At 41.5% G+C, this 27,994-nt stretch overlaps 1 protein-coding gene across 19 annotated transcripts in view; it reads right to left on the bottom strand.

The window, feature by feature from the left end:
* The window catches only part of DOCK9 (dedicator of cytokinesis 9), a 297,694-nt gene that overhangs the window by 59,627 nt on the left and 210,073 nt on the right, over nt 1–27,994 (bottom strand). For 6 of the 19 annotated variants that reach the window (XM_079902765.1, XM_079902766.1, XM_079902763.1 and 3 more), the window contains exons 28-39: nt 26,541–26,687; nt 26,257–26,340; nt 25,403–25,514; nt 22,044–22,222; nt 21,689–21,802; nt 19,387–19,507; nt 14,571–14,704; nt 12,415–12,529; nt 8,727–8,793; nt 7,300–7,347; nt 5,298–5,426; nt 4,560–4,696 (exon numbers count right to left, since the gene is read on the bottom strand). In XM_079902765.1, coding sequence (XP_079758891.1) covers nt 4,560–4,696; nt 5,298–5,426; nt 7,300–7,347; nt 8,727–8,793; nt 12,415–12,529; nt 14,571–14,704; nt 19,387–19,507; nt 21,689–21,802; nt 22,044–22,222; nt 25,403–25,514; nt 26,257–26,340; nt 26,541–26,687 — 1,387 coding nt within the window. Of the gene's footprint in view, nt 1–3,982; nt 4,027–4,559; nt 4,697–5,179; nt 5,217–5,297; nt 5,427–7,299; nt 7,348–8,726; nt 8,794–12,414; nt 12,530–13,370; nt 13,705–14,570; nt 14,705–19,386; nt 19,508–21,688; nt 21,803–22,043; nt 22,223–25,402; nt 25,515–26,256; nt 26,341–26,540; nt 26,688–27,994 lie in introns of those variants that run through there. The other 13 variants (XM_079902758.1, XM_079902754.1, XM_079902755.1 and 10 more) reach the window with 6 other exon arrangements.

Raw genomic sequence — 27,994 nt, forward strand, 5'->3', positions numbered from 1 at the left:
TCAGAGGTGATGTGGTCAGAAAGGCAGAAGCCTGATCCACTGCCACTCGCCTTTTCCAAAAGTCAGAGGACATTTGGGCTAGAAGAGTAAGTCAGATACATATTCTCACAAGAGGCACTTCCTTCTTGAAAGCTGCCTTCACTCTTTATGAAACCGGAATTCTTGTTTTTATTTTTAATTTTTTTCTCTGGCCCATAATATGCATCCAGAAAAACAATACATTTTATGAAAAAAATATAAATATTGAACAGCTAGGGATCTTCTTGCTAAAAGAAATCCCCAAATGTAGAAGACCGAGCCTCCTAGATATATTAACTCACGGTCTACAGCTTTTACTAACTGCACATATTTATGCAAAGTATCAGATGGATCCACCACTACACAATCTATTATTGATCTCCATCTCATTTTTATTGCTAAAAAGTTTTTCCCCACAGATGGGCAAGAAGTGGAGAACGGAATAAGGAATGACATTCCAAGGCAAAACATCATGTGATTTGCTGTCTGCCCTCTGATTAACCACCAAAGAAACAAATAGGTTCCAAATGATTTGTGAAACTAGTCTATAATCTCAGAGTTTATACTTGAGGAAATGGTTATACTACCTGCTTTCTAGTCTCAGATTACCCTGCATAAGTGATTGTCACTTAGACAATCAGATACTTAGCTGTATCTGAAAATGGTATGGGATACAGACCCCATACTGTGACAACACTTGGTTTAAGCATATCATACCTTTTCATTTAAAGTCCTCTTTAAGGATACTAAAAATATAAAGAATGACCGACTTTAAATGGGCATTGTGTCAGGTTTTCTCAACTCTGAAACCCTATCAATGGCAAGAAGCACCAATTGATGACAGGCTACCATGTTAGATGTAATATTCAGGATGTATCTGTAAGGTAAGATCTGCTAAATCTGTAAAATATATCCTGACTTCAGAAATGCTAGCAAAGGGGCAAAAATCTATCTCCAAATCAAGAAAATGTGGCTTTATAGACATTTTATTTACTACCTTGAGTACAGACATTTAAAGCATCCAAGCCCATTTCACCTATTTTAAAAGATATATCACCCATGCTTAAGAACTTCTGAGAAATATTGATTTTACTTCAGAGACTATATGCCTCCCCTGCATTTTTTATATTGATTCAATATTATCTAAAATAAAGGAATTTAATTATCATCTATATTCAGTTTCTTACTTGAGATTCATAGATATCAAAGAATATCAGAATTAGATGGGGTCTGAACAAGCCATCTCGTCTAACTCCTCATATGATGCTTAAATGACCTGGACAGTATCCCCAATGGGTCCTCATCAAGTCTCTGTTTTCACATCTCCAGCTGCCAGTACCTATACTAGCTAATAGGTAGTCCACTTAGAAAATGCTTCCCCATATTCACCTGAGATCTAATTCTCTGCAACTTAATCCAGTGATCTTAAATTGTCTCTTATACTGAATTATATGAAATACAGGTTTTCTTCAAGGGTTTCTACCTCTCGGCTGGCTTCTCTCCCATCACACCAATGGGAAATACGGATTATCATGCAAGTGAATTTAACATATTCCTAGAACAATACATAACATTAAAGTAAATACAAACTGTTATTTTATATTTTTTTGCAAATGAATCACTTATTTGCAAACACGTTTCACTTAGTTTTCCCCTCATCACTCAGTTTATATAAAATATACAAAGTATACTCCGAGCCCCTATCACTCTCAATTTGTCCTTTGGCACAAGTCTTTTCTACTGATACACAATGAGTACATGTTGCAGTAAACAGGTCAATGCCTTAATGTAAACATTTACTTTTTATAAGCCTGGGCAATGACCCAAACAACAAACTCCTACCCTTTGAGTGTTTTTAAAATAGTTAAGACCACTGGCCACAGTGAAATTTTCATTATTTCCTATAAAAATCCAAGAGTAAGGGTAAGTGCCCGCTAGCATTACACGTGGGCTGCGTGTGGTGTCTTTTCCCGTGTCCTACTGTTAATAGGCAGTGGAGACAGTGCGGCTTGGCCTGCATCGGCTTAAGTTCCTCGCAGTCCTCTGCTGCCCCCTGCTGGTCACGCTAAGATCTCACAAAGCCTTTCCTACTCAGAGAAAGGAAATGAAAAATGCAGGTGTACAGGGGACTCTTCCTATTTTCATTCTTTTCCAAAATAAATTCATTTTAGACTCTGGCATCTCAGCAAGTCTCTCACATATTGGATCTCTGTCATACTGGTTGGCCCAATAGAAGGTACTGTATTCGTTAAATAGAAATTTTCTTAAAGACACACATGGCTACAAATTCCCCATACAGTATCTAGGTGAAGATGTAAAACCTCATGTATGTATGAGTTCACACACATACACATGTATACATACAGTATACACTCCCTTCTCTATGGCTTTTGGCCGAGTTGATGATTTGGAACTCAAAAAGCTAATGGTGGTAGAGGCTGAAGCCTCCCAAATACAGAATCACAATTAGAGATGTAAGTGAAGACTGAGTTCAGGGTGGAGATGCAAGGACTATGGGACATCAGAAGCTATTCGGGGAAAGCAGGAATTGTGGGCACACATTAAAAGGCTAAAATAATCAGCTACACAGTCTTGACTGGGAAGGCAAAAGGAGAAACTTTGATCGAGAATGGTGTCACTGAAAACGGACTAAAGAAAAACTTCAGGTTGAAATAGGAGAGGGGCAGGAAGGACAAGGTTCTCTGTGGGTAGCAGGAAGAGAGAATGGAAATCAACCATGTTAACAATAGGGTTTTTGGCAGTAGAACACAGCCAGCTGTCTCTCTCCTCCAATTCAAACCACCACCGTGAAATCCATTTGCAGAGGGAGGGGTTGCTGCATATCTTGGTGGATTAAGGTTATTTATTCATGTGTTGATCATTCAGTTTATTTTTGTTTGTTTTCTCTGTTTCCTACATGATTATTTTTGGAGGCGGGGCCTTGGTCTGCTTATGATTTTTTTTTTTTACAGTGCTTTAAAGTTTCAGCATTTATTTCAACTGATAGTGAGGTACTGATAGTCCCTGTATTATAAATTATCTGGGCAAAGGCAATGTAGCAAGTCTTGCAAAAAGTGGGAATTTGATTTCTCTTTGCTAAATAGGAAATGAAAACTAAAAATAATGAAACTCCTTGTTTTGTCTGTTTAAACCCTTTGTCTGCAGAGCTAAAATAGCCCTAACAGACAAGATGTTGAAAAGTCAAGTTCTGTAGCCTTAGATGTGTCACTAACGCACATTCCACAGCTAAGTATAGAACCCAGAACTAGCATTTGAAGCCTACCAATTCAGTGTGTGGCAGACTGACATAATATTGATTTAAATTAAGCCTTGAATTTTATAAAGAGAGACTGTACCCACTACATTTAACTTTCTTGGGGGTGGAAGAGTGGGAAGGTGCCATATTTTGATTCCTCAGCATTTTTACTTTGAACTATTTTCAGTTTAAGGTGTCAGGAATATATTGTCTATACTCTTAGCCTGTACTAAGAAAGAGGTATGAAAATCACAGTGAATGGAATGAATTCTTATGATTAGAAATGATGAGAAGATATTACTAACCATGAATTAAAGACATTGCTTGCAATGAGTACAAATAATTGTCCAGACACAACAGTAACTAGCTATGTCATGCTTGGAGCAAAGATGGGACAATTTAGAGAACACACCACTGACAGAAATGATGACATTAGTTTATAAAGTGCTACATGGTTGATATCTTTTAGGTTTTCTGCTTCAAGAAACCCTTAAGAAGACTAAACACTTAGATTTCTAGAAACAGCACATGATGCTACGCCCCCTCTGGCAATTGATAAAATTAAATTAAAGATATGCTCCCATGTTTTGGCAAAGTCTCTACTGTGAAGTTAGGAAGCCCCAAAGTTAGGAAGGCGAGATGAACAAGAAGTCTCGGTTTGCAAGTGAAGCGGCCTCATAAGCAGACTTCAACCTGATTAAATCTTACCATTGTCTACAGAAATTCCAAGCACACTTGATATCTTTCTCACACTGAAAACACAGAAAAAGTCACTTTGTTATTGGCTTTTCCACACCCTCACACATTGATTCACGGGCTTTACGGTTTCACAGCAGTTTAACGATTAACATACATTCAGGGCTAGAATGTCAGAATGTGGACGCTTGATCAATTACACGCATGGGGTCAGGAACTTGCCCCAGATGTTCTTGGGAGTCACATGGGGAAAACTGATGATAAGTTGGCCACTGGCAACAAATCAAAATACTAAATTAAAAGTATCAGAGAATGTCTGGCTATCAGGCCAGATTTTGTTTTAAAAACACCAAGCAGATGGCGTGGGGCAAAGGGTCTAGGCTTTCAGGTCTAGTGCTGTAGTTGACCGCGTCCCACATTATGTCATTCTCCTCCGAGGAAGGGAACTGCGCCACGAGCTCTTCATCCTACTGCTCTGAGCTGGAAGAAAAGTCGATTTGGTGATGTGGTGTGGTGTGGCCAGGGGCTCTCCCCTCTGAACTGTCACATGGGATGGCTGGCTGTTACGATGGTGTGTCATGGGACTTACTGTGGTTAAAAGTGAGAGAGTTATCCAGGCTGCCCAGCTGCTGCAATCTGGCATGCATCATTCCTGTTCTGTTACGGGAAACAGGCAATGTCTGAGATTTTCGATCATGAACTATGGGTCCCAACCCCTCCTGGTTCCTGCAACATGAGTGAAATGGGATAGAAGCAAAAGTTAGATTTGTTACACTGCAGCGAGATGGGGAGCATTAGTTAGTGAGGCCAGGACACAGCACGAAGGAGACTGGCCACGCACAGACTAAGCACAGAGGAGCCTGTTTGGGGCCAGAGGAGCCAAAGACACACACAGGCAGCAGCACTTGGCAGAGTTCACAGCAAAGCATCTGAAGACGAAGGAGCAAAAACCAGGCCAAAGCAGAGACCTTTTCGGCTTTGGAAAGTCATTTAGAGATGCTACTTTTTAAAAAGGTGAGCATCAGTCCAATGTGGTGCTAATGACCAGCATTTGGACAACAGCCAAAACACCACGAATCTTTTTGGATTATATATGTTATTAAACAGCAAAAAAAAATTTTTTTAGTTAAAATAATACATGGGAAGAAACAGAGAACAAACATGCAATGGGAAGGATTATATGAGGCGGTTTAACACCTTTATTCTTACCCAGGAAAGGAGGAGAAGAGCCACAACCTTTGTTAGACTTGTCAGCAGTCAAGTGAAGAAAATAGAAAAGTGATTGGATTAGCAATCAAACAGCTAACTTCCTACTGTGTACCATCACCAGAGCAGATGAAAAATGAGACCAGCGCTGGAATGACACCTGTCCCCCGTCCCGTAGCCAACCGTCTCCCTCACTGTGTTATTGTGTGGAGTAGAACAGGACATGCATGGAATATCATCGGGCAACATGCTGCTGGGTGATTTCAAAGTGACACAATGAGAAGGCGCAGTGTTCACAGAACTGGACCACCACGGAGGGCAAACACTGACAACGTTTAAATCATCACTCAGGATCTCTTCCATGTGCAGCAGAGACCATGGCAATTTTCTATAAAACAGGGCACGTCTTTCCACTGTGCACATTATGAAGTAACACCATCCTCCACCCCACCTATCTATGCCCATTTATTTTTAAGACAGTCCAAGGAAGCATACTTTTACATGCAAATATATACAGGGTGCTTAAGAAGTCAGAAGATTTTTCTTTAAAAAAATTAAATTTAGAGACATAGAAAAAATAAGTTAACTGCTTTACAAAATCCAATTCCAAAATAGTCTGTTGGGGCAGAAATCTTCAGCTTTTCACATTCACCGTGTTCAGCTCTGAGGCTTTTTATTCTATTTGCACAACATTTTCCAAATGCCATCTTGTGAGGTGGGTGACACCACGAGAGGGTGTGAAGCTCCCCCAGCACAGTGTCTTTCTGTTCCAAATATACTGTTTGCCCATCTTCATGGGACAAAGTCAAAAAGAATGAAGTTATTGTATAAGGACACATTGTATATATTTGCATTTAGTACCCAAAAAACTCAAATGCAAAAATTACTGTTACGATAAAAAATAAGAGTTAAGATTAGAGAACGTTAAGTGCCACCACATTTCAATTAAAAATAGAAAGTATTAATAGGAAGAAGGCATAATATAGTCTCTCTAAATTTGCTTTTTAAAATAAAACATACTTTTATTTGACATAAACAGAATTCTGAAACTTTCTCAAATATCTCAAGAAAAAAACAATGTTAGCATAAAGAGCGAAATCTTGACACTCAAATAGAAAGTCTTAAAAATCTATTTCCTATTTCATTGTCGTAAAGCAGAATTATAGATAAGAGAAAAACCTCAATGACAACTAAATTTTAAAGTTTTTCTTAAAACATAAATATGTTTACTTATAATTAAATTTTAGCAACAATAACAATAGAAAAATAGGATGCTTAGACCAAGACTCCATGAATACATTATCACAGGATACACAGCAACGGAAGAAAACAAATACAGGCACACTGAATGGCAACAGGGAAGGAGTAAGAACTCGCTAACGACAAGAGGCAGTCCGAGGAAAGCCTCCAGAGAAGGAGCTGCGTGGCTGCCCATCAGCAGTGAGTGTCCAGCTCTCCTCAAACTCAGCGCGGAAGCGAGAGGATGGCTGGGACAGGGCAGTGAGGGTCTATGATACTCAACAGAGAGTTCTGGTCAGATAGCAACAGAGGGCACAGACAGCTTATTCAGAAAAAGAGGAGAAAAGGCTCAATTTTAGAGATGGTTTTTGTGGCAGTCCAAACAAATTTGAGATGGACTGAAAACATTCTTTCATTAAGGAGGAAAGTGGTCAGATGAGAAATTACTCTCTTTGTAAGTTGGGAGGTGGAATGGTAAAAAAAAGGACCTTTGAAAGCGAAAAAGGGAAAGAGAGATCATTGAGGAAGGAAAAAAAGAAAGAGAGGGAAGACAAAGCCAGAGGAACTGGGAGAAGAGAAAGAGGAGACAGAAGGAACAGAGCACGAGGGAGGATTTGGAAGGAAGTGGAGAAGTGCAGCAACAGGCCACGGAGGAAAATCTTTCCAGGAGGTATGCCTGAGACAGAACAAGACAGAAGGAACGTAGGAACATAGGCGAAAGATGCCACCAGATTTCATGGCAGCAATCCAAAGATCTGCCACTGTCTTCATGGCGGTTTATGAGAATTACAACCGCCAATCCCCACAGACGACAGTTCCCACACTTCTGGATCCAAGCAACACAGAGAATGACACAACACTTCAAACTAAAACTCCCACAGTACCTGGCGATGTATCGCTTCCCCATGTACTGGAACTGGTGCAAGCAGACTCTGCGGAGAGAATGAAAGATTATTAGGGAGCGATAAAGTCATTGGAGATAAAATTATTTTTGACACATGGCTTTGTTTAAACCCATTTACAGTAACATGTTCAATAAGCTCTTACATCTACCACTAGCCCCTTACTTCTGGTTTTCAGAAATTCTCTGGAAGGTCCCTCTAAACCCAGAGAAAATGATCAAACGCAAGGGAGGCCGCATATTGTGCTGCTATCAGTGCCATGGTGGCTGGTTTGAGCAACACAGAAGAAAGGCCCAGGACCGACAGGATTGACTGTTGACTCTGGGTGTGGATATTTACTCCACATCTGCCTTAGAAGGCATGGTGGAAACCACATGCACTGTTCCAAGTTGCTTATACCGTTCTCATTCAGCCTATGTAAGGAGCTTTCTTTTTTCATTCAAGTAAATGGACTGGTTCCTTACAGACATCAAGTATGTATTTTTTTGTTTTATTTTACTGTATTTTATTTACAACATTGATTTTTTTTTAAAAAACATCATATATTTAATAAGAGTCAGTTAAAACAACGTCTAGTAAGTTCTTCTGAACTTACTAGAATCTTGTCTCACATGTGATAACTCCCACCTTTAACTCAGCAGAGGAAGTGACCATGAATTTGGGGACCAAGACCGTGATTCCAAAATGCACAAAGCTCTGAACACCATGGGTTTGCCCCAAATTCGTGCAAACACATTTGGCAGCAAATCATGACCCCAACTAACAGAGGTAAAGCTACCTGGTCATGATTTAACCTACTACTGTGAACAATCATAGTACACAGAAATAACTTCTTACTGCAGAAACAATCATGTGCTTGACTGTGGGGTGCTGCGGAATATACTCTCTATGTAAATTTTTCAAAAATCCAAAAAATTCTGGATTTGAAAACTCATCTGGCCCCACTAGTTTTGGATAAGGGATTGTAGATTCGTGTTTCTGGAAGTAAAAACTTAAAGGAAAACAGAAACTTAAACTAAAGTAATAAAATAATATAGACTGTATTTAAGATTTCACTTTTACATATTTTTTAATTGTAGTGATTTTTATGTCTCAGTTTCTGAGTATCACCCACCGAATTCAGCTAATAAATGTTGTGTTATTTTATTAAAATGGCTTATACACCCAAGTAGTAACCTCTCATCTACAATAATCACATATCTAATCGTTTAAGGCTGTCGCTGTCCACTGCGTCATGAGCCCCTGAGAGTGGGTGTTGGGATTAGGTCCAGGAGAAAGAGCTTAAGGATAAGTGTGGATGTGAATATATATTGCATTCCTGGTTCAACTGTCGGTGCATGTATTCTTCACACCTCTTAACTAGCCAGGAAAAATCAAAAGAGTCAATGAGCAAAGACGAAACTACTCACTCCAATATTGTAAAAAAATCCATAAGTTCAGATGTTGAGGCCTTGTTCCAATATGTAAACAAAGCATCTGGAAAGTAAACATTTATTTGATTAGAATTATAATGCCTATTTCGTACATTATAAGATGGGAAGAGACCTCAGAGTGTAGGCCTCCAAACTTTCCTCGGCCCCCTTTTATGGTTGATCAAAGGATAGACCACAGTGACTAATCTATTATAATGGGTAACATGTACAACAGGCTTAGTCAGTATGAAGAAGCTATATTTGAACTTTAATTTCAGCATGCATCATCTAGCCCTGCATGGTACCTATTTAACTTATACATAATGTGCTCTTAAATGGACTAGAAAATTACCCACTACAGAATCCCTCCCCAGTAGAGAATCTGTTGAAAATTCTTACATGTACCCCCTTCCCAACACACACACACACACACACACACACACACACTGCAGTGGAAGCATGTATCCTACAGGCACTGTTTTGCCCTTTGAGTTTTAATTCAGCAATTAAGCCTGGATCTATCTCAGTCTTTTCCGAGCTGCATAACAGTCCTCTCCATGGATGTACTACAACTGAGTTAACCAGTTCCCCTACTGACAGACATTTACTTGCTCTTCCCCCCAATTCTTTGCTATTATAAATCATGCTTCGGTAAAAATCCTTTTTACATGCGTCCTTGCACACTCGTCCAACTACATCTAAAGGAGAAATGCTTAGAAGTGAACTAGCCATGTTAATAGTGTGCACATTTAAAATTTGACATATATTGTCAAATAGCCCTCCAAATAACAGTGTATGAGAGTTCCTATTTCCTAGCACGATGGTACAATGTACCAGTGGTTAAGAACCACACCTGCTCTTTATCAAGAGCAACTGGGCACATCTTAATTTCTATTTTTTTTTTTTTTTTTTTTTTTTTTTTTTTTTGCGGTACGCAGGCCTCTCACTGTTGTGGCCTCTCCCGTTGCGGAGCACAGGCTCCGGGTGCGCAGGCTCAGCGGCCGTGGCTCACGGGCCCAGCCGCTCCGCGGCATGTGGGGTCCTCCCGAACCGGGGCACGAACCCGTGTCCCCTGCATCGGCAGGCGGACTCTCAACCACCGCGCCACCAGGGAAGCCCCTGGGCACATCTTTAGTTAAGGCAAATCCTACAAATTCACTTACAGGAAGCATTCTCTGTGTATGACTCTTAACCATTCGACATTGCACAAAGAGTGTTAGTGAGTGATCGTTAAACATTTTTGCCTTCTCACATTTTACATTGAAGTTGAGAAATGCGTTAAAAGATTTCTCTCAGGGAAAAAGCCACGGAGTCTTTGGGGCCTGAGATGAGCAAGAGGCTGGCTGCAGAGATGCTGGAGGCTCATGAAGATGCATGGCAACGGACTTTTATTCTACACTTGTCAAGAACAGTGACAGGCGGGAGAAGCCGTGGGATACATACCAAGTACCTGCTATGCACCAGGCACTGTGTTAGGTCTCATGATTTCACATATATCCTGTCATCGAATCCTCACCATGATCTGGGGCAGAGTTTCCATTTACAAATGAACTAATGAAGGCTCAGAGAAGCTAAGTAACTCTCCCAACTACCAGCTGACAGAAGGCCGGTGGAATGGCGATTTAAATCAAGTGCACCCGATTTTGAAAGCCACGGCTAGCCTCTTAGACCAGAGGGTGGTCGGGGAGCTTCCATCTCTTGGGGGTTTCAAGTTTAGAATCCAGAGGGACGGACTCTGGTTACTTGAGGCTGGTGTGTTGGGAACCCAGGGAGTTCCCCGGATGCTGGGCCCCTCGGGGTCAACTTGCAGACACCTGAGGCCAGCAGACAGAACCAGCTGGCCAGCCGGGTGGTACCATCGTGGCCTGTCCTTGCTTTGTGCTCTGGCTATTGGCTGAGGAGGGGGGAAGATAGAGCTAAGCTCTATTACGGAGAAAGGAGGCACAAGAAGGCACAGAGGGTGAGGGGCCCTGTGTGTACAAGGTGCGCATTAAATGTGGGATAAAGGAAAGAGTAGCAACAGAGCTAGTTACACAACTGATTTTGGTTATCTGTCTGGTAAACTATTCTAAAGGCAATTTCTCCCCCACCCCATACTATACACAAAAACCAATGCTTGGTAGATACTACGATTTAAATGTGAAAATTTAAATAATACAGCTTTTAAAGAAAATACAGGAGAATATCTTCAGAGCCTGGGGGGTAGGTAAAGATTTCTTAAATGAGACACACAAAAAAATTCTAATTATAAAGGGGAAAAAAAGTGTAACAACAGTAGTTGTAAAAAAAAAGGATATTCTAAAACTGTTTTGAAGAAGTTGTTGCATTTTTTAAATATGTGCCTGGCCTTCCAAAAGGCTGACTTTAAAGGGTAACTTTCACTTGGATGCAAAATTTCTTGTATATTTGTTTTTTAAAAAGTTATTTTCTAGTTACACATCACATTTAATATTTGAAATGTAAAATATTTTAAAGAAAACTTTCAATAAAGGAAAAACAGGACTATAATGCTGGCTGAAACTCACTACCAGGATGAAAATTGAGAACGTTTGACTTAATGGGAAGAATTTCAACTTTCTAACTGAAAAATCAGAATAAGAGCCTGGGGCTTTTGTATTTGGTCATCATTCACAAAACAAAATCTTGTCTGTTTGTGTTTTTCAAAATAGCTATTTTAAAGTAACAAGCTGACAGAAGAGTAAAATCCTCCAGTTCCAAAGCATTTTAAGGATCGTATGCTGCTCCTAACTTCTGAGCTACAGGTCAGGCTCTTAGTGCTGCTGAAATGGAAGCTCGATACAAAAGAAACACTATTTGCAGCAGAAGTACCTTCCCCTGGATGCTCAATGCCCACACCCCCTGCCACCAGACAAGTGGGCTTCAGGTCTCCAAAAATGGCATTTTACTTTCAAAAGAGTTTGTCTTCTCTCAATGACCTTAATGAAGCTCACAGTACCCTTCCTAATTTGTTACAGGAAAATTAAGAAGATTTTTGACCAAGGTAAGAACTGTGACGTTATACTATGGCACAGTTTCATGTGATTGCTTATATCACTAAATCAGAGTTGGAACTGTCCTGCCATGGATGTTTACAAGCTTTAAATGGTACTGATAAAGCAGGAATGGTTGTGGTCATTTCTATTTAAAAATGTGTCTGTCAAACCCTTAATCAGAAGCTTAATCTACCAGAATACCACTATTTCCATTAGAAAACTAAACACACCCCACCTCTAGTTAAAGCCAGGAATGTCACACACACTGTAAATGGAAGAGCTGCTTAGGTCACCAACACTACATTCTCTAATTCAAGAGACTGACTAATAAAATTATACAAGTTGCCAGTAAGTTTGCTTGGACAAATGAAATTAAAAAGAAAAAAATCAAAAGCTACTTCATTTATCTGCTTCTGTCTCCCTTAGTGAAGATGTATGTCTGAGCTTAATATAAATTTTTAAAATACGCCATTCACATTTTAGCACTCTTTCTGAAATACAATAATTAATGAAAATAAATTTCCAAATTAAGACTTTTATTTCTAGTACATTCAGTAAATTAATATGTATTTCAAACAAGAGAAAAAATCCCTTTAAATCCTTAAACACTTTGAACCAACTACAATTTTTAAAAAATAAACCAAATACTGAAACAAGGAAAGTAAAACAGGTACCTTCATTTTTTTACCTACCATCAGACATGCTTTTTAAGATGTAGAGGAAACACATCAGCAGGCTCTTAATCTCAGACTGGTCAAGTTTGTCACAGCGAACGACAGAATTTCCCAAAGTGCCACTTTGCTGGTGCTGAAGAAGGAAACAGAGGTGATTTTTCTCCTTCGTTACAGGTAAAACAAAATTAGGTTCACTTTTCTCCCTTGGAAGAGAAAGAGTCTTAGAATTGAGTCAAATCATACAAATTGGAAGGTATAAATGATTTGTCAACGAACTACAAGCACACCGTCACCAAATACACACAAGTGTTAATCCATGGAAGCTCTGTCTTGTCTCCTTGGCACACTCTGCCGGGACAAGCCAGAAGGCACGGACCTCTCAAACTGAAAAACCAGTCGTAGTTGCCGGCTTAGTGCCGAAATGCCAAGCAAAACTTCATGCAAAAAACTGTGCGTGCTAAGATCAAAGAGAAATGATGATTCAGAAGACAGTACCAAACCAAACATATCCTCAGGAAACCGTCAAGTGGCTGAAAACAGAAAATTAAGTCCAAGGGGCTGCTATGGACCAGCCACTAAAGCCTGGAGCTGAGTCACTGTTATTCCGTTACATCCTGGGGCAGCCCTGGGGGAAAACCACAGGCAGGTGCCCGATAGGGACAAACAGGGACACCTCAGTGCAGCAGCACCAAAGCCCCTAAACTGATGAGATCACGCCATCATCAGCTCAGCTCAACACTGCAAACTTCAGAAAGCTCAGGGCGCAGGGTGAGGGCAGCTTTGCCACTAGACAGCAGGTTCACACCATGTTCAAAGCATTCACTTAAAGAAAAAAGAACAAGAATCTCATCTCATTTAAAAAACATAAGAAATTTTAAAATCTTGAAAGTTATATTTCCAATTGAAATCTGGAAAATTTTTTGCCAAATACCAAAGCAGAAAGATCAGTGAAAAAATATCTTTCATTCAAGGTACTGGTGGGCAATGGAAAAGATATATACTAATCAGGTTTAACTAATAACATAACACGAGTATTTTTATTATAAGAAGAGACACACTGCAATTAGCGGCAAAGCCGTGGTGCCGGCGTACCTCCCGCCCACCCACTTCATCAGTGCCGCTGGGAGAGCCCAGGCCTCCCTGCAGCGGGAGCAGGGGTGCCGCCTGTGGGGCCTCTTCCGGCAGAGGCAGCAGCGTTAGCAGCGAGAAGTCCATGGTGACCCGGTGTCTCCTGGCTGACTGGCCGCTCTCCTCCTCTCCAGCTCCGCGTATGACACAAGCCGAGTGCCTTCTGAGCAGCTTCTCCCTCTACGCACGAAGGCATGTCAGGGTCAAGGGAAAAGTTCGACAGGTCATGACACCTGCGCGGAGATGCTCGGACGGCTACAGAACCGCAGCTGAGGGTCATCACGGCGAGGTCGGCCACACAACCGCGGTAAGGTTATGAACCTGACCCCGAGGAAGGGCGGCTTCCACGTTTCTGAGAACTAGGAATACATCCCTAAGAGAATCACTTGTTTATTGGTACATAAACCTGTAACTTAACCTATACATAACTTGTCTATAACTTGAAATAACTTAGGAAAACAGTGGCCGAGGTGAGACTAATCTACTATCATGGTTCCAGGTTTAAATCCAAGCTTTATCCATTTGCACAAAATTCCAAACTTAGGTATTTCAAGAAAACAATAGTTAAATATGAGGAGGATGTGTTGTGCTGGGGGCACAGTATGAATAGAGTGATTTCAAATAAAGCCTTATCCCTGCCTCATCTGTACTACTGATTAATCTTTTCTGGAGCCAGCTTCGGATCCAACGCCCATTCGCATGGGTAACTGTGTTATAATTGGTGTTCCCTGGCACACAGACCGTGGGGATTCTAAGCAAGTGGCATTTTGATTTCCCTACCTGTTCAAGCTGCCAGAACCACTGGCTCAAAGTGCTCCACTGTAAACACTGCCCTGATGAAATCCTACAACAGGAACCAGGGGGTTTCAGGGAATGGGCTCCATCCTTAGACCATACTCTGAGATCATCTACCCCAGGTTAACTGAGTTGTTTAAGGAAAAAAAAAAAAAGGTCATCCTTACTGAACACTAGAACATGAAGCATGTTTACTTTGGGCTAAATCCATTAGTTATAAGAAACACTTAAGTTACATGAAAAGAAATTACCTTATCCAGGGAATTGCTCTTCTCACTATTCCTTTCTGGAAGGCTGTTCCCGGAATCTGTGCTTATGAGGGATCCTCTTGAATCAGCATTTCTCACACTACTGATGTTTGGAGTTGAGTTTGTATACGGAGAAGCTAAACAGAAATCAAGCCAAGACCAAAGATTTGGTGAGACAGAACAAAATAAAAAGAAGTACTGAACTTTAATAAGGGAAACTGCTTCTTTGGCACTTATTTTTCCTGTGAGAGCTGGCTCAAGAGTTTCGTTCAATTACCTCTCCTGTAAAGAACCAGGCCATTTAGATTGAGATACAAATAACCGTTAATCTGAAACGTTCAGACATAACCATCAATTCACTTATGAGAAACCACCTTGGATTGCTCAGACTAAAGGAGAACATGCTGGTTCAGACTAGGGTAGAATAAAGACTTCAAAAAATTAAAAAGATAAATTCACCTACAACTATCAAATAAAAAAAAAAAACTAAACCATGCAATAAACGTGCAGTACTCAAACGGCGGGCTGAGATACCCCAGAAAACTCTGAGGGGTGTCATGGGACATTTTAAAGTTTCAAGGAAAACACAGCGATACTTGACATCTGCCAGAAACTGTAGTTTCAACCTCCGACTGTGCTACATTCCTTTCCGTGATGTCATATCTCTGTGAAGCACGGTATTTGGTGGTCGCGATGATAAAATGCAAGTACTGGGTGAAAATCAGTGTGGAACAGGAAATGAGAATGTTGGTGAGTGATCTGATTCCAAATTTGAGAAGCCGTGTAGCGCCCAACAGGCACACACAACCCATTAGTAAGAATCGTGGTTAGTAAAAATAAAAATTTTTTTCTTTATGTATGTATGTAGTTTTCAAATGCCTACTAAGTTGTTAGGTTATAAGTACTTATTATTTGGCCCTAAGTACCTAATAAACAGAACCATTAGGTGTTTCTTTTGGCCTTGGGGACTCCATGAAAAATTACTTTGATTAATAAGGGTGCTGTGAATTGAGAATGTTTGGGAATCTCTGCAATAAACAGTTACAAGCAGAAAGGAAATCTAACTTGGAAATAAAATTTGTGACATCTGTTGAAAAAAATAGCATTTTAAGGGAGAAGTCAGCCCCTACCTCAATACTGTGGAATTTTTAAAAGTAATAGATCGACTTCCTGCTTAGATAAGATTTAAATAAATCACATAAGTAAAAATGACTCTTAGACTTGCACATTCTGGCTTGAACCAAAAGGCATGCCTCCGGCTGCAAGGCTGGGCTGGCAGTGCACACTGTGCAAGACTTTCGGCGCCACGCTGCAGCAAGCTGTAAGCACAGCCTCCCACCCCCAAGCTGCTGAGATGCCTTTCCTTGGCACCTCAGAACAGGCAGGCCCTTTTTGGGTTTCAGCCTGCAAATTAGCTGCCATGGGCTGATACATCTCGAAGTTAATCCTCTCCCCGCCCCTAACTCTCAGGTTTATCCACCACCATCTCTGAAACCAGTTCAGTGTATTAAGTATATCAAGCAAAGAAGGGCAAGGGAATCTGAAAATGTGAGTGCAGGCAGGAACACGTAAACCACTGGCCAGGGGCTGCGCCTACCCAGAATAGGAACGGTGTGATTGACTGCCACAGGGTACAGGTAAAAACCCTATGAAAAAGCCAGGGGCCTTTTTCTATACTCAGAGAGAAAAGAAACATGCACTGTGACCAAATTATAACTATCGTCTTCCTAATATAACCAGACTTCATACTTAGTGTAGAACACAGAACTCAGGAGAAAAAGGCTCTCAGTAAAGTAAAATTAGACATTAAATTCTCAAAGTTTTAGGCTCAGTTCCAGAACAAGAGTTCTAATCTAAGGCAAACAGATGTAAATGCAATAAATCAAAATCAACATGCTGGGGCTTCCCTGGTGGCGCAGTGGTTGAGAGTCCGTCCACCTGCCGATGCAGGGGACACGGGTTCGTGCCCCGGTCCAGGAAGATCCCACATGCCGTGGAGCAGCTAGGCCCATGAGCCATGGCCGCTGAGCCTGCGCGTCTGGAGCCTGTGCTCCGCAAGCGGAGAGGCCACAACAGTGAGAGGCTTGCGTACCGCAAAAAAAAAAAAAAATCAACATGCTTAGTAGAACTATGTTCCTGGTGTGTGTGTGTGTGTGTGTGTGTGTGTGTGTGTGTGTGTGTGTGTGTGTGTGTGTGTGTTTAATATCCTGGCCCAGTGCATAACTTTTAAAAGAAATTTAGTTCAACTCTCTCCCCTTTGTACAGACAGCAAAATGCAATACACTGAGTAGGTAGGTAAAGGAACCCTGAGCCTAAGAATGCATGCCTTGAGAATGTAATTTTTTTTTAAATTTATTTATTTATTTTTGGCTGTGTTGGGTCTTCGCTGCTGTGCCTGGGCCCCCTCCAGCTGAGGCGAGCGGGGGCCACTCCTTGCCGCGGTGCGCTGGCCTCTCACTGCGGTGGCCTCTCCTGCTGCGGAGCATGGGCTCCAGGTGCGCGGGCCTTAGTAGCTGCAGCACACGGGCTCAGCAGTTGTGGCTCACGGGCTCTAGAGTGCAGGCTCACTAGTTGTGGTGCACGGGCTTAGTTGCTCCGCGGCATGTGAGATCTTCCTGGACCAGGGCTCAAACCCATGTCCCCTGCATTGGCAGGTGGACTCCCAACCACTGTGCCACCAGGGAAGCCCCTAAAATGAACGTAATCTTTGAGTAGTTTTTATCCAAGCAATGAATCGGTTTCAGAAATTTTCATGCACCATGTTCCAAAGACATTAAAAAAAACGCTGAGGGTACATTCTCAGTAAGTGTGGAAACAGAATTTCCTTAAGAGACGTAAGGAGAAAGTCAGCTCTTGATAAGCACTGGGACTAAAACTAACTGGAAATTCCTTGATGAATAAAAGAAGAATTGCTAAAGCTACCAGAAAACAACTAGTAAACCCAGTTCAAAGGTGGGGGCTGCTTTCCTGGAAGGCATTTCTAAAAGGAAACAAGGATTAAAGTGTTTAAAGATGGGGGCAACATAGATAAAAGCCTGAGTATAAATTAAATCTATTGTGGTGAATTCCCATGAAAAGTGGATCCAGATCTTGAAATTCAAGAAAGAATGAAATGGGACAAAATTAGCCTTGAGAACTTTTTGTAACTTCACCATGAACACAGAGCAATCAAAGGCCATTTACGTCATTGAAGTTGTGCTAAAGACCCCCCTCGGCTCATCTCTATGTTCTCAAGGCACCCCAAACCCTAACAAGGTGAATGTGGAATTGGAGAATCAAGTCAGAGTCAAAACATCACCTCATTCTAGTTTCATCATTTCCACAAAGTCTTGAATCCTACAGAATACTGGTCAGAGAGGACAGAGAGTTAAGATTTAGGCTACTAAGAGTCTATCACAAAGCATGAATAACACTGAAGAACTGTGCTTGTTATAATGGCAGTCAAATAATAACACTGTTTACCTTGCCAAGCACTGCACACATTCAACTAGCTCTTCATCCCTCACCACGACTCTATTTTTGAGATGTGGACACAGGGTAAAGAGGAGAGACACCCTGCCCATGGCAATTGTAAATGGTGGAGTCTGGATCTAAAGCCACATCTGTCTGACTTTAAAAACATTGCTGGGAACCGCTGCAGACAAAGCCCCTGAAAGGACCCCTTCCCCACTCCCAGAGAGTGGCTGGGCTTGTGGACAGAGTGAGGCAAAGGAGACAGAGCGAGGGCCCCATGAGAAAGGCAATGGAAATACCATGTGCCAGGCTCTGCGTTTTGTATGAATTAACTCCTTTCATCTTTACAACGCCAAATGAGGTAAGTATGACTATGAAAAATACACAGAAACAGAAGTAAGATTAAAGACTGGTATGGGCATTATGGGATAAATCTGAGCATTGGTATGAGGTTTCCAATTTTACAGTCTGGCCAGTTTCATCACCTACATGAAATACCACGTTAGCAACTAGAACAACACAGCAGCTAAGGACATAAACTCAGAATGAACCACAGTCCTGCAGATTGATTAGGTAAAAGGACTGCCCTTTATTCTGCCCTATGAGTTAGTTCCATTATTGGGTGGTCTAAGCATTAGCCACAGCAGGATGCTTCATTTATTCAAACTGTGGTGTAAAAGAGAAGAAATGAAGACAGCATAAGCCTGTGAGCGTCTGTGAAGATATATATATATATTTTTGTACCATTATCTTTATGAAGGAGCTGGCACGTGTGCTCAATCAGAGTATTAATAAATACATTTCTCATGCATTTTCTTATGGAAAAACTACTCAATTTGAATCTTGATTTATGCCATCTGTTTTCCTCCCCATGGGGGCTGCTCTAACATTATTTCAGATAGAAAAAATATTGTAGGAAAGAAGATTTTAGAAAACTGATTTCAGGACTGCATTCTAGCCATAAACCAGTATCTCCATCAGCAATTAGTCTGTCACATCTCATCTAAACTGTTAACACTACAAATACATCCTACCCACCACACACACACTTGCAAAGATATTCTTTTCCTAAAAGTATAAACAATCTAGTTTGAAGATTTAAAATGAAAAATTAACATGCATTAAACAAAAAGCAAACAGGACAAATATGTGGTTAAGTGTACTACATGTGTTATTCCTGAAATCTGAGATCTTTATTTCAGTGTAGAGTTAAGGGGTTTCATAGCTGAGGAGCAAAATCAGGAAAAGAATATTTGAAGTAGAAACTCAAGACTTCAAAGTTCTGATTTGAAAGCTAACAAATGATTGGATTAAAGATGCTTTCCGAATTAGACTGCAGAGAAGCAGGTCAGAGCCCGAGCATTACCAATGCCAGAGATGGCACCAAAGAGGTCCTTGTGCAGACTGGCATCCAGCGAGCTCCCAGACTTCTGCGGTGTCACTATCGGGTTCACGGCTGGCAAAGTAAGGGATTCCTCCTTCACAGTCTGTCGAGAAGGAGAGAGACAAGAAACAATTGAAGATGACTTTAAAGGATTCACCAACAGTTCTTGCAAGTGTGAGGGCGAGCCTAAGAACAGGACAGAACAGCCTGGCATGTTAAACGTGCCTGAGTGGGAGGAGCACAGCGCAGGGTGGAGGTGGGGTGTGCGGGTCAGAGGGAGCACGGGGCACGTCAGGTCTGGGGCGGGCGGAGAAACCTTGGCCCATGAAGTCCTGTATTTCCCCAGGAGGTCTAGCACCCTTCCCTTTCCAGAGCTCTGATGCCCAACATTTCTGTAGATTATTTCAATATGTTTCTTCCTTCAGAAGAAGCCCCATGTGCTCTTTCTAACTGGAAGGTTGTTTTTTTTCTCTCACATCAGAAATCTTCCCAAATGAGCAACAGTGACCTCACAGTAGCAGCAGTGAAAACCTCTGCAAGGTGGGTGCTTCGTCTGAATTCTCAATCAGTGGAGAAATTATGTTCATTATGAAGTTATGTCATAAAAGGGATTTTACTTTCATGAAAGCCAAAGCAAAAGCTGGTGTTCATTTTTCTCAGGATTGAAGCAGTACAGATAGGTAGCATTACACCCTGAATTACTTATTCCGATTAGAAAAGCAGACAAATTTAGAGAATACACATGTGAAATACAATGTTGTAGAGGGTGAGATTAGTGTGGTGCATTCCATGTAAGGACAGTGAACATTCACGCTCTTTGGAACTACAAAAACTATTCTATAAACACGGTTCATCTCAATGCACCATCACGTAGGAGATGTATGGAAAACAGGACAAAGCACCACTGTTGGGGGAAAAGGGACAGAAATACACACAAGGGAGCTCCCCCGGTGTATGCTGTAATGACAAAGTGGCAAGATGAACAATGGAGCCAGTTCACGGGTCCAGAATAAACAGGAAAAGGGCACTGCTGAACTGCTAACACCTATCCAAATTAATGCCAGATTGTCTCCAACCAAAACACTTTGAGATCATTTCTGGCATCATCCTTCAGTCAACTTAATTTCCAGTATATCTTTAAATGACTGCATAAAGCTAAAGTAAATTAAGGTGGTCAGTTTGGGGAGGTGGGGTCATTCACCCTGGCCCCCCAACATCTAGTCTGATTATCTTTCTAATTTTACAGAGGAACTTCAGCCCAAAGAGGTGGCTTTTCCAAGACTGTGTAGTATGTTACATCAGAACCGGGGCTAGCACTGAGCTCTTATAGCACGGAGGTTAGAACTATGCTTTTTTTTAAAAAAACAAAATAAACTCCTTCCTCTATAACTTTTTGTTGGATACACAAAGAAGATCCTGAAATCTTATAAGAAAACAAGCCATCAGGAAAGCATGGCTTTTTATAATGATTTTTTTTTTTTCTTTTCGGTTCGCGGGCCTCTCGTTGTGGCCTCTCCTGCTGCGGAGCACAGGCTCCAGAGGCACAGGCTCAGAGGCCACGGCTCACGGGCTCAGCCGCTTCGCGGCGTGTGGGATCTTCCTGGACCAGGGCACGAACCCGTGTCCCCTGCATCGGCAGGCGGACTCTCAACCACTGCGCCACCAGGGAAGCCCTATAATGATTTTTAACAAGAGTTGAAGGTTTACTGACTGACTCCGTCTTAGCCAGAAATGCAACTTACCAAGACTACTGTAGATTATTATGGTTTTAGGGGCACAAAAAGAGGAGACGTGTATAGTTGAATAGTGTCCCTCCAATTGCATATCCACCCTGAACCTCAGAATGTGACCTTATTTGGAAAGAGGGTCTTTGCAGATGTAATTAAGATGTAAGATAAGATGATGTCATCCTGGATTAGGGTGGGCCCTAAATCCAAGCACTGGTGTCCTTATAAGGACAGAACAGGACACCAGAGACACAGACACACACCAGGGAGAACACCATGTGAAGACAGAGGCAGAGATTGGAGTGATACAGCTATAAGCTAAAAAAAGCAAGGATTTCGGGCAACCACCAGAAGCTAGGAGAAAGGCGTAGAACCAGCTCTTCACCCAGAACCTCAAGAAGGAACCAACCCAGCTGACATCTTGATTTTGGACTTCGGGCTTTCTGACTGTGAGAGAATAAATTTCTGTTGTTTTTGGCCAGGCAGTTTGCGGCATTTTGTTAGGGCAGCCACAGGGAGCAAATACAGGCTGTGTCTATGTGAATGCGCTTACGTACGCTGCCAGGGTTCACGGGGAAGGGAGACACATCTCTCACGTTGATCCGCTGGACATTCTCAATCAGCAGACCGAACAGAGGCAGGTAGAGAGTGGCTATCCTTGCTTGATGGCTCTGAAACAAAGGCGCAAAGCGTAAGTTTATCCCGGACTCAGAATTTAACGATGGACTGAGCTAGCACTTGGCCATCTCCTGTATTTGGATCCTTCCTATAAAGATTGCTGTTAGATTTTATTGTATAAACAGAGAAAGTCTTAGTGCTGTTACCACTAATTTTCTAATTGCTTATTTCTTTATATTACTCAAAATGAAGGACACTTATCAATCATATTTCCTTCCATTAGAGAACACTCACCCTGGAAGCATATCTGTCATCAAAAGAATGCTTTATCAGCAGGTTCTTAAGCACACCAATGGCAATCAGCCGGACCTCCCTGAACTCCTGGAGGGCGGTCCCCACCTCCCTCAGTAACAGTCCCACCAAGAAGTGGTTTCTGCAGAACTCATCCGTTAATGAGTAGTCAAGCTGGAGATCTGAAATGAGGATAGAAACCGCTTTAGTTAGAAAGGATGTAACACTCTTTGAATAAAATAAAAACCAAGCCCATCCTTTGCTTTCAGCCTCCCCTGTGTGTGTCATCAGGTGGTCACATCTGGCTTCCAAGGGGAAAGGGCTGATAACCTAAAATACTGCTCTGCACTCCAAAGTGAAAACAAAATTTAAATACAAATAAATGCACTGGATTTTGATTTTAAAAAGTATTACATCCTACATAATTATTAAGTTAGTGAATAGTTTTAGTAGCAATTTTTAGAATACAGGACAGCATGTTATATTACAAATGTAATTTTGTTATTGATATGAAATTTAAAAATAAAATTGTAGTAACTGACAACATTGCGGGGGAGTAAATTGTGCATAAGAGACACGTAATTAAAGAATAAATATAGGTGGTCTATTAAAATGGTCTTCACTACATGAGTTCATTTATCGATTTCCTGGTCATTAATGCCCATATATGCCCATTAAAACACAATGTGTTTAAAATGAACGAGTTACCATATTACCTATTATTTTGCTATCACTGAAGATCTTATTTGACTTAGAATTTTCTAAAATATACTCTTAAAACTTCTTTACCTCAAAAAGCCAATAGAAAACTGATATAAATTAGAACTAAAATGGACAAAGCACCAAATCAAACTAGTAAGTCATCAGCAAGCTAAGTGACAAGACTGAAAGCTCTTCTGGAAAAGAGATAATAAGCAGACGTGAAACCTACTGAGGGAGGGTAAATAAAAGCAGCTAAGCATCACACGCTAAAGCTGAAATACACCTATCCAGAAAGCTGTGGCTCGGATTTAAATTCTTATACTGAATCCATTGTTAGAGGAAAGTCTATAGGCCTCTCCTTTAACTTTAATGCCACGTTAGTTGCTTCTAAACCTACTCAAAGTCTGACCCAAGTCCTATGAACTCTTTAGCAGAAGGAAGGGAAAGAGCGTTCATCTTTCCAGAATGCTCATGTCCACTGTTTATGATTTTTAAGTCCAGTTTACTGAAAAGACAGTTCACAGCTTGAATTCACATGATCCCCTTAGAAGGAAAACTATTTATGGGTTTAATTGCACACGTGTGTGTGTGTGTGTGTGTGTGTACGTGTGCATGTGCAGAGAGGAGAGTGGAGGAGCAGGTGAGAAGGGTAAGAGGAAGGAGGATGCTGAAAAAAACACGAAACTTTATTCCTATCAGTGCAGTTATGGAAATTATCTGTAGCTGACCCACCACCTGCCTAGGGCAGCCCTTCTAGCCGCCAAATACCCCGACAGTCTACTAAGAGCTTGTGCGAGTCTGTGGGGTACCTGAAGGGTCTCCTCCTCACTCCTCACTTGGTTCTACAGGATAGACACCTGGGCCAGTGGGGAAGATGGACATTAGCACATGTTCACTGCCCAACCGCTGGGCAGCAAGAGCTATCCTCAGCACCCTGAGAGGTGAGAGGAAAATGGTCACAGTCTCCAAGGACAGGTGGGCTAGGAACTGAAGGTGGGGTGAAGGAGGGTCTGGGGTGCAGGGTAGGAAGCAGTTCACTCCAGGTGGGGTGCTGGGAGAGGCGAGGGGGAGACCTCGCTGGGCCCACAGGGGAGGTGCTGAGTGACTGGCCAGGAGGAAGACAGGATGCCCAGGGAAGTGCTATGTGAGGCTGAGAAGTGCGGGGAGGGCCTGCCATGTGTGAGGAGCTGGGACCAGCAGGTGTGCCCGGCATGTGGGGAACAGTGCAGGGTGGGACAGGCGGGCGGGCTGGGGTTGGATGGGGGATGCTGAACAGCCCAGGAGCTCAACCCCTCACCTTCTTCAATTATCACCCCAAAGTTGCCTTCTCAGTGAGGCTTTGCCTGGCCACCCGATCTCAATGCCAGCCCATTTCCTATCCCCTTCCCTTGCTTTATTTCTCTCTCCTTAGCACTTATCACTCTCTCATGTCCTACATATTTCACACAGGTAAGACAGCAGGGGATTTCATCCTTGTTGTCTACAACTCTATCCCAAGGCTAGGTAGAGTTGGTGCTGAGCAAGTATTTGCTGAATGCATGACCGCCGACTTCAGGCCACAGTCCCCCTTCTTGCTCTTTAAAAGGCAAGGTATTTATGTCTCTGAATGAATTCCTTTGTGAGTTTCTCTCTGAATTTCAGAGTCAGTTGATTTAGGTGTCATTAATAGTTTGGTGGCATCCTTCCACTTTTTCTCTCCTTTAGCATAAATAATCCTGAGCACATACAAGGTGCTAGATATTACTTGACAGATCCAAGAGACGAATTTGATTCATTTGACTTACTCAGTGAAGACAAAGAAATCTCTATGAGCTTAATTCTCTTCAAACTCAGAAAGGATACAGAACAGTTAATAAAGACTCAGCATGCAAACATAAAAAGCATGTGAAAAGCCATGTTGCTTGTGACATAGGTTACTGCTACTGCTATAAACAAGGACTATGAAAATGGTGGAATAATACATTTTTGAAATGAAGCAGAGCTTTTTGTTTATTTGCTTTACTTCTTAAAGAAACGTCCTAGAGGACCTAGTGACCCCAGGAGCAAAAAACCAGATGACTCCTGGGGATGCTGTGGCAATGTCTTAGCTACAGTGAGAACAAATTCACTGGTTTATCATCAATTTTAACACTGATCCAAGTATATGGCAAATGCCTACACGAATAGCATACGTAAGCATTTCAGCAATCACTTGCATTCTTTTTCTTTTAAAGGTGGAAGATGCAAGAAAGCAAGCGTCACCCCCCACACCTACCTACAGGAGTGTCATTTGACTCCACAGCTGGTGAAAGAAAAGCTAATTCACAAGAAAAAAGAAAAGTGAAACAAATAAAAATAAACTACAGTAAATAAAATGGATTACTATTGTTTAAGCAATGGAACTTTTCAATGAAAAAGAGTCACACTGGCATGATCTGTAGTCTGGTAATTTTGCACACTGGCATGATCTGTAGTCTGGTAATTTTGCTAAAAAAAATAAGTTCCTACAGAGCATTTTATCAATTTTTTTTAATGGAAATTTAACAAGAAAAAAATCAATTCATCAATGAAAAATATCAGATAATTTGAATGTCATGTGTGAACTAATTCTCTTTTCTTATTAAAAATGAATGGCTCTCTTTCTGAAAAGACTAGGATTAATATATTTAAAGATAAATTACCTTGATATCTTTGAATCCTGCCTTTTCCAAATGGCATTGGTAAATTCAATGGAATATAATGTTCATGATTGCACACCACACGGAGAAATTCAAATTTGTATTCAAAGAGGGTCTGCAGGAAAAATATGGTTAGCCGTAAGTTAAATGCCTCAGTGGATACTTTATACAGCCTCCTGAAAAACCTATTAGGAATCACACACTCGTCTTTAGCCTCTTCCCTGTCTTAGAGCTGCAGGCTCTGGGCTATTTTACAGATTTCAGAATGTCTGCAGGGATTTGTTTGAAAATTGGGAACACATTTCATTAAACAATGTCCTCCACTGACTTTTAGGGCATTTATGATTTATGCTCCTCTTACTTCAATAAAGGATTTCAGGCAGCTTATAATTATAGGCACAGGTTCAGTGCAATAAAAAAATGCGTAAGGCAGAGCTTTAAAATAGACACGCAAGGGAAGAGACAGATAATTCTAGCAGAGAAAGGCTACATGGTTATTTCTGTTACCTTGTTAAATAAACTATGATTTGCAACACATACACTTTTAGTTTTGCAGCTGAGAAGTCATTTAAGGTATTTATGAGAAAAATCAACAGGTATTTATGTTGCATATGGAATTACTGTGTCCTTAATATCTCACACATTAATGCAAGTACTAGTTAGTACTAGTTAGTATCTCCAAGAGAGGAGAATGAATAGTGCCTCTGGGACTGAAAGAAAATTCTGATGTGAACCAAGAGAAACAGGTGGGTATCCAGATGTCACTCAGAGAGACAAAAAGAACAGTGTGTAACACACACACACACACACACACACACACACACACACACACACGTGCACACGTGCGCACAGGCTACCTTAGGATCTCCAGGAGCAAAGCAGCTGATGTAGTTGTTGATCTGCTTAAAGACAAAGCCCCTATCCATGAAGGTGAAACATCTCTGTGGAGGAAACAACCCACAAAGTTTAAGTATTTAGGCTTTTTTTGAAAGTTGGCTTCTAATCTGCATTTATTGTAAGTTTATCCTTTGGCATAAAAACCTGCCATCAACGTTCACTAAGCATCTATATGTACGAGTCACTCTGCTAGAAAAAGCACATTAGGCACTCGGCAGACACCCTCTTCCCCGGAGGCCCCCACCTTGATGAACACAGCCAGGCTACGATTCGCATTCTTAGACGCCTCCGGGTTATCTCGAAACTTCTGAGTGATGTGTGGCATCAGCATATTCACAACAGTTTCCACTGCATGATGATAGGATGCAGGAAATCTCTGGTTTCGCAATAACTAAAAAGGATTTAGAGCAAACATTTATTATTTTTTAAGTTGCAACCTTCGAGGGGAAAAAAAACCCCACCTCATCCCTGAGTTCATTTCAAAAACTCAGGGCTCTCATCTTATTTATCTGAAATTAGATAAGATAAATTATTCTTTCTTCTCTCGAAGTACTGTATGAGTATTCTAATACTTCAAATAAATGCTGTGGATCAGGTCTGAGATGTTAGACTTCAGTATGATAAAGACCACTGTGGAGGTATTTATAAAAATGTGGAGATGCACCTTTACTTCCAGAGATTCTGATCAGACCAGCATTTTTACTGCCTTTTACTTTGATTCTCATGCCTGTATCTTTCAGAGCTTTCTTTAGAAAACACTGTCTTAGGTTTAATCCTCAAGTACTCAAACTGAACACACACAGAATGGTGACTGTATGTCACTAGTTGAAACTGCTTAGAAGTCCTCTTTAAATTGACTTTACATAATAATTTTTCCCCATCAGGAACGCTTGCCTAAGAAATTACACACAGGTCACTTAGCAATTAGCTACCACTTACCATGTATCTTCTACACACCAGGCACTGCACTAGATATTTTTATGTACTTTTTCATTAAATTCTTAAACACCCTCATATTATAGAGGGTCAGAGAGGTTAGGTAAATGTGTCTTCAGTCACACAGCTAACAATAACAAGATTCAAAGCCAGATCTACAATGAGTTTAAAGCCTATGCTCTTTCTGCTCTGTGATGCTGCGCTGCCCCCTCTGGCCCCAGTGCATGGAACCATTTATTGAAGGCCTGGAATGTGAAGGGGGCTGAACTGGATGCTCCGCGACACTTACCCGTGCATGCACGTGATTCTAAGAGCACGTAATTCTAACAGCCACAACAGGGGGGTGTTTTCATCCCCACATTACAGATGAGATGAAACTGAAGCTTGGAAGGATTCAATAAAAAATACTAACTGACCTTTAATATCTTTCCTTTCCTTCTCCCTTTCAGTGGCCGAACTCCTGGGTTTTACAGGGCACATGGCTGCCCAGCTAGAGACTGCATTTCCCAGCATAAGTTGTGGCAAGATAATGGCCATGTGACTAGTTCTGGCCAATGGGCTGTAAGAGGCTTGCCTTTCTCATAAAAGGAGCTGCTTGCCTACCAAGTCCTCCTCTTTGCCACTGCCTGGAATGTGGAGTGGTGGTGAGCCAGCTTCTCAGCTATGCAGACGAGGGTGACACCTGGGCTGGAGAGTTGGATAGGAGCTTGAGTCCCTGAATGACCTTGCAGGACAAGATCCCCACTGTCTGAGCTGCCTACT

Source organism: Stenella coeruleoalba (assembly GCF_951394435.1).
Source record: "Stenella coeruleoalba genome assembly, chromosome: 18".
Taxonomy (NCBI): domain Eukaryota; kingdom Metazoa; phylum Chordata; class Mammalia; order Artiodactyla; family Delphinidae; genus Stenella; species Stenella coeruleoalba.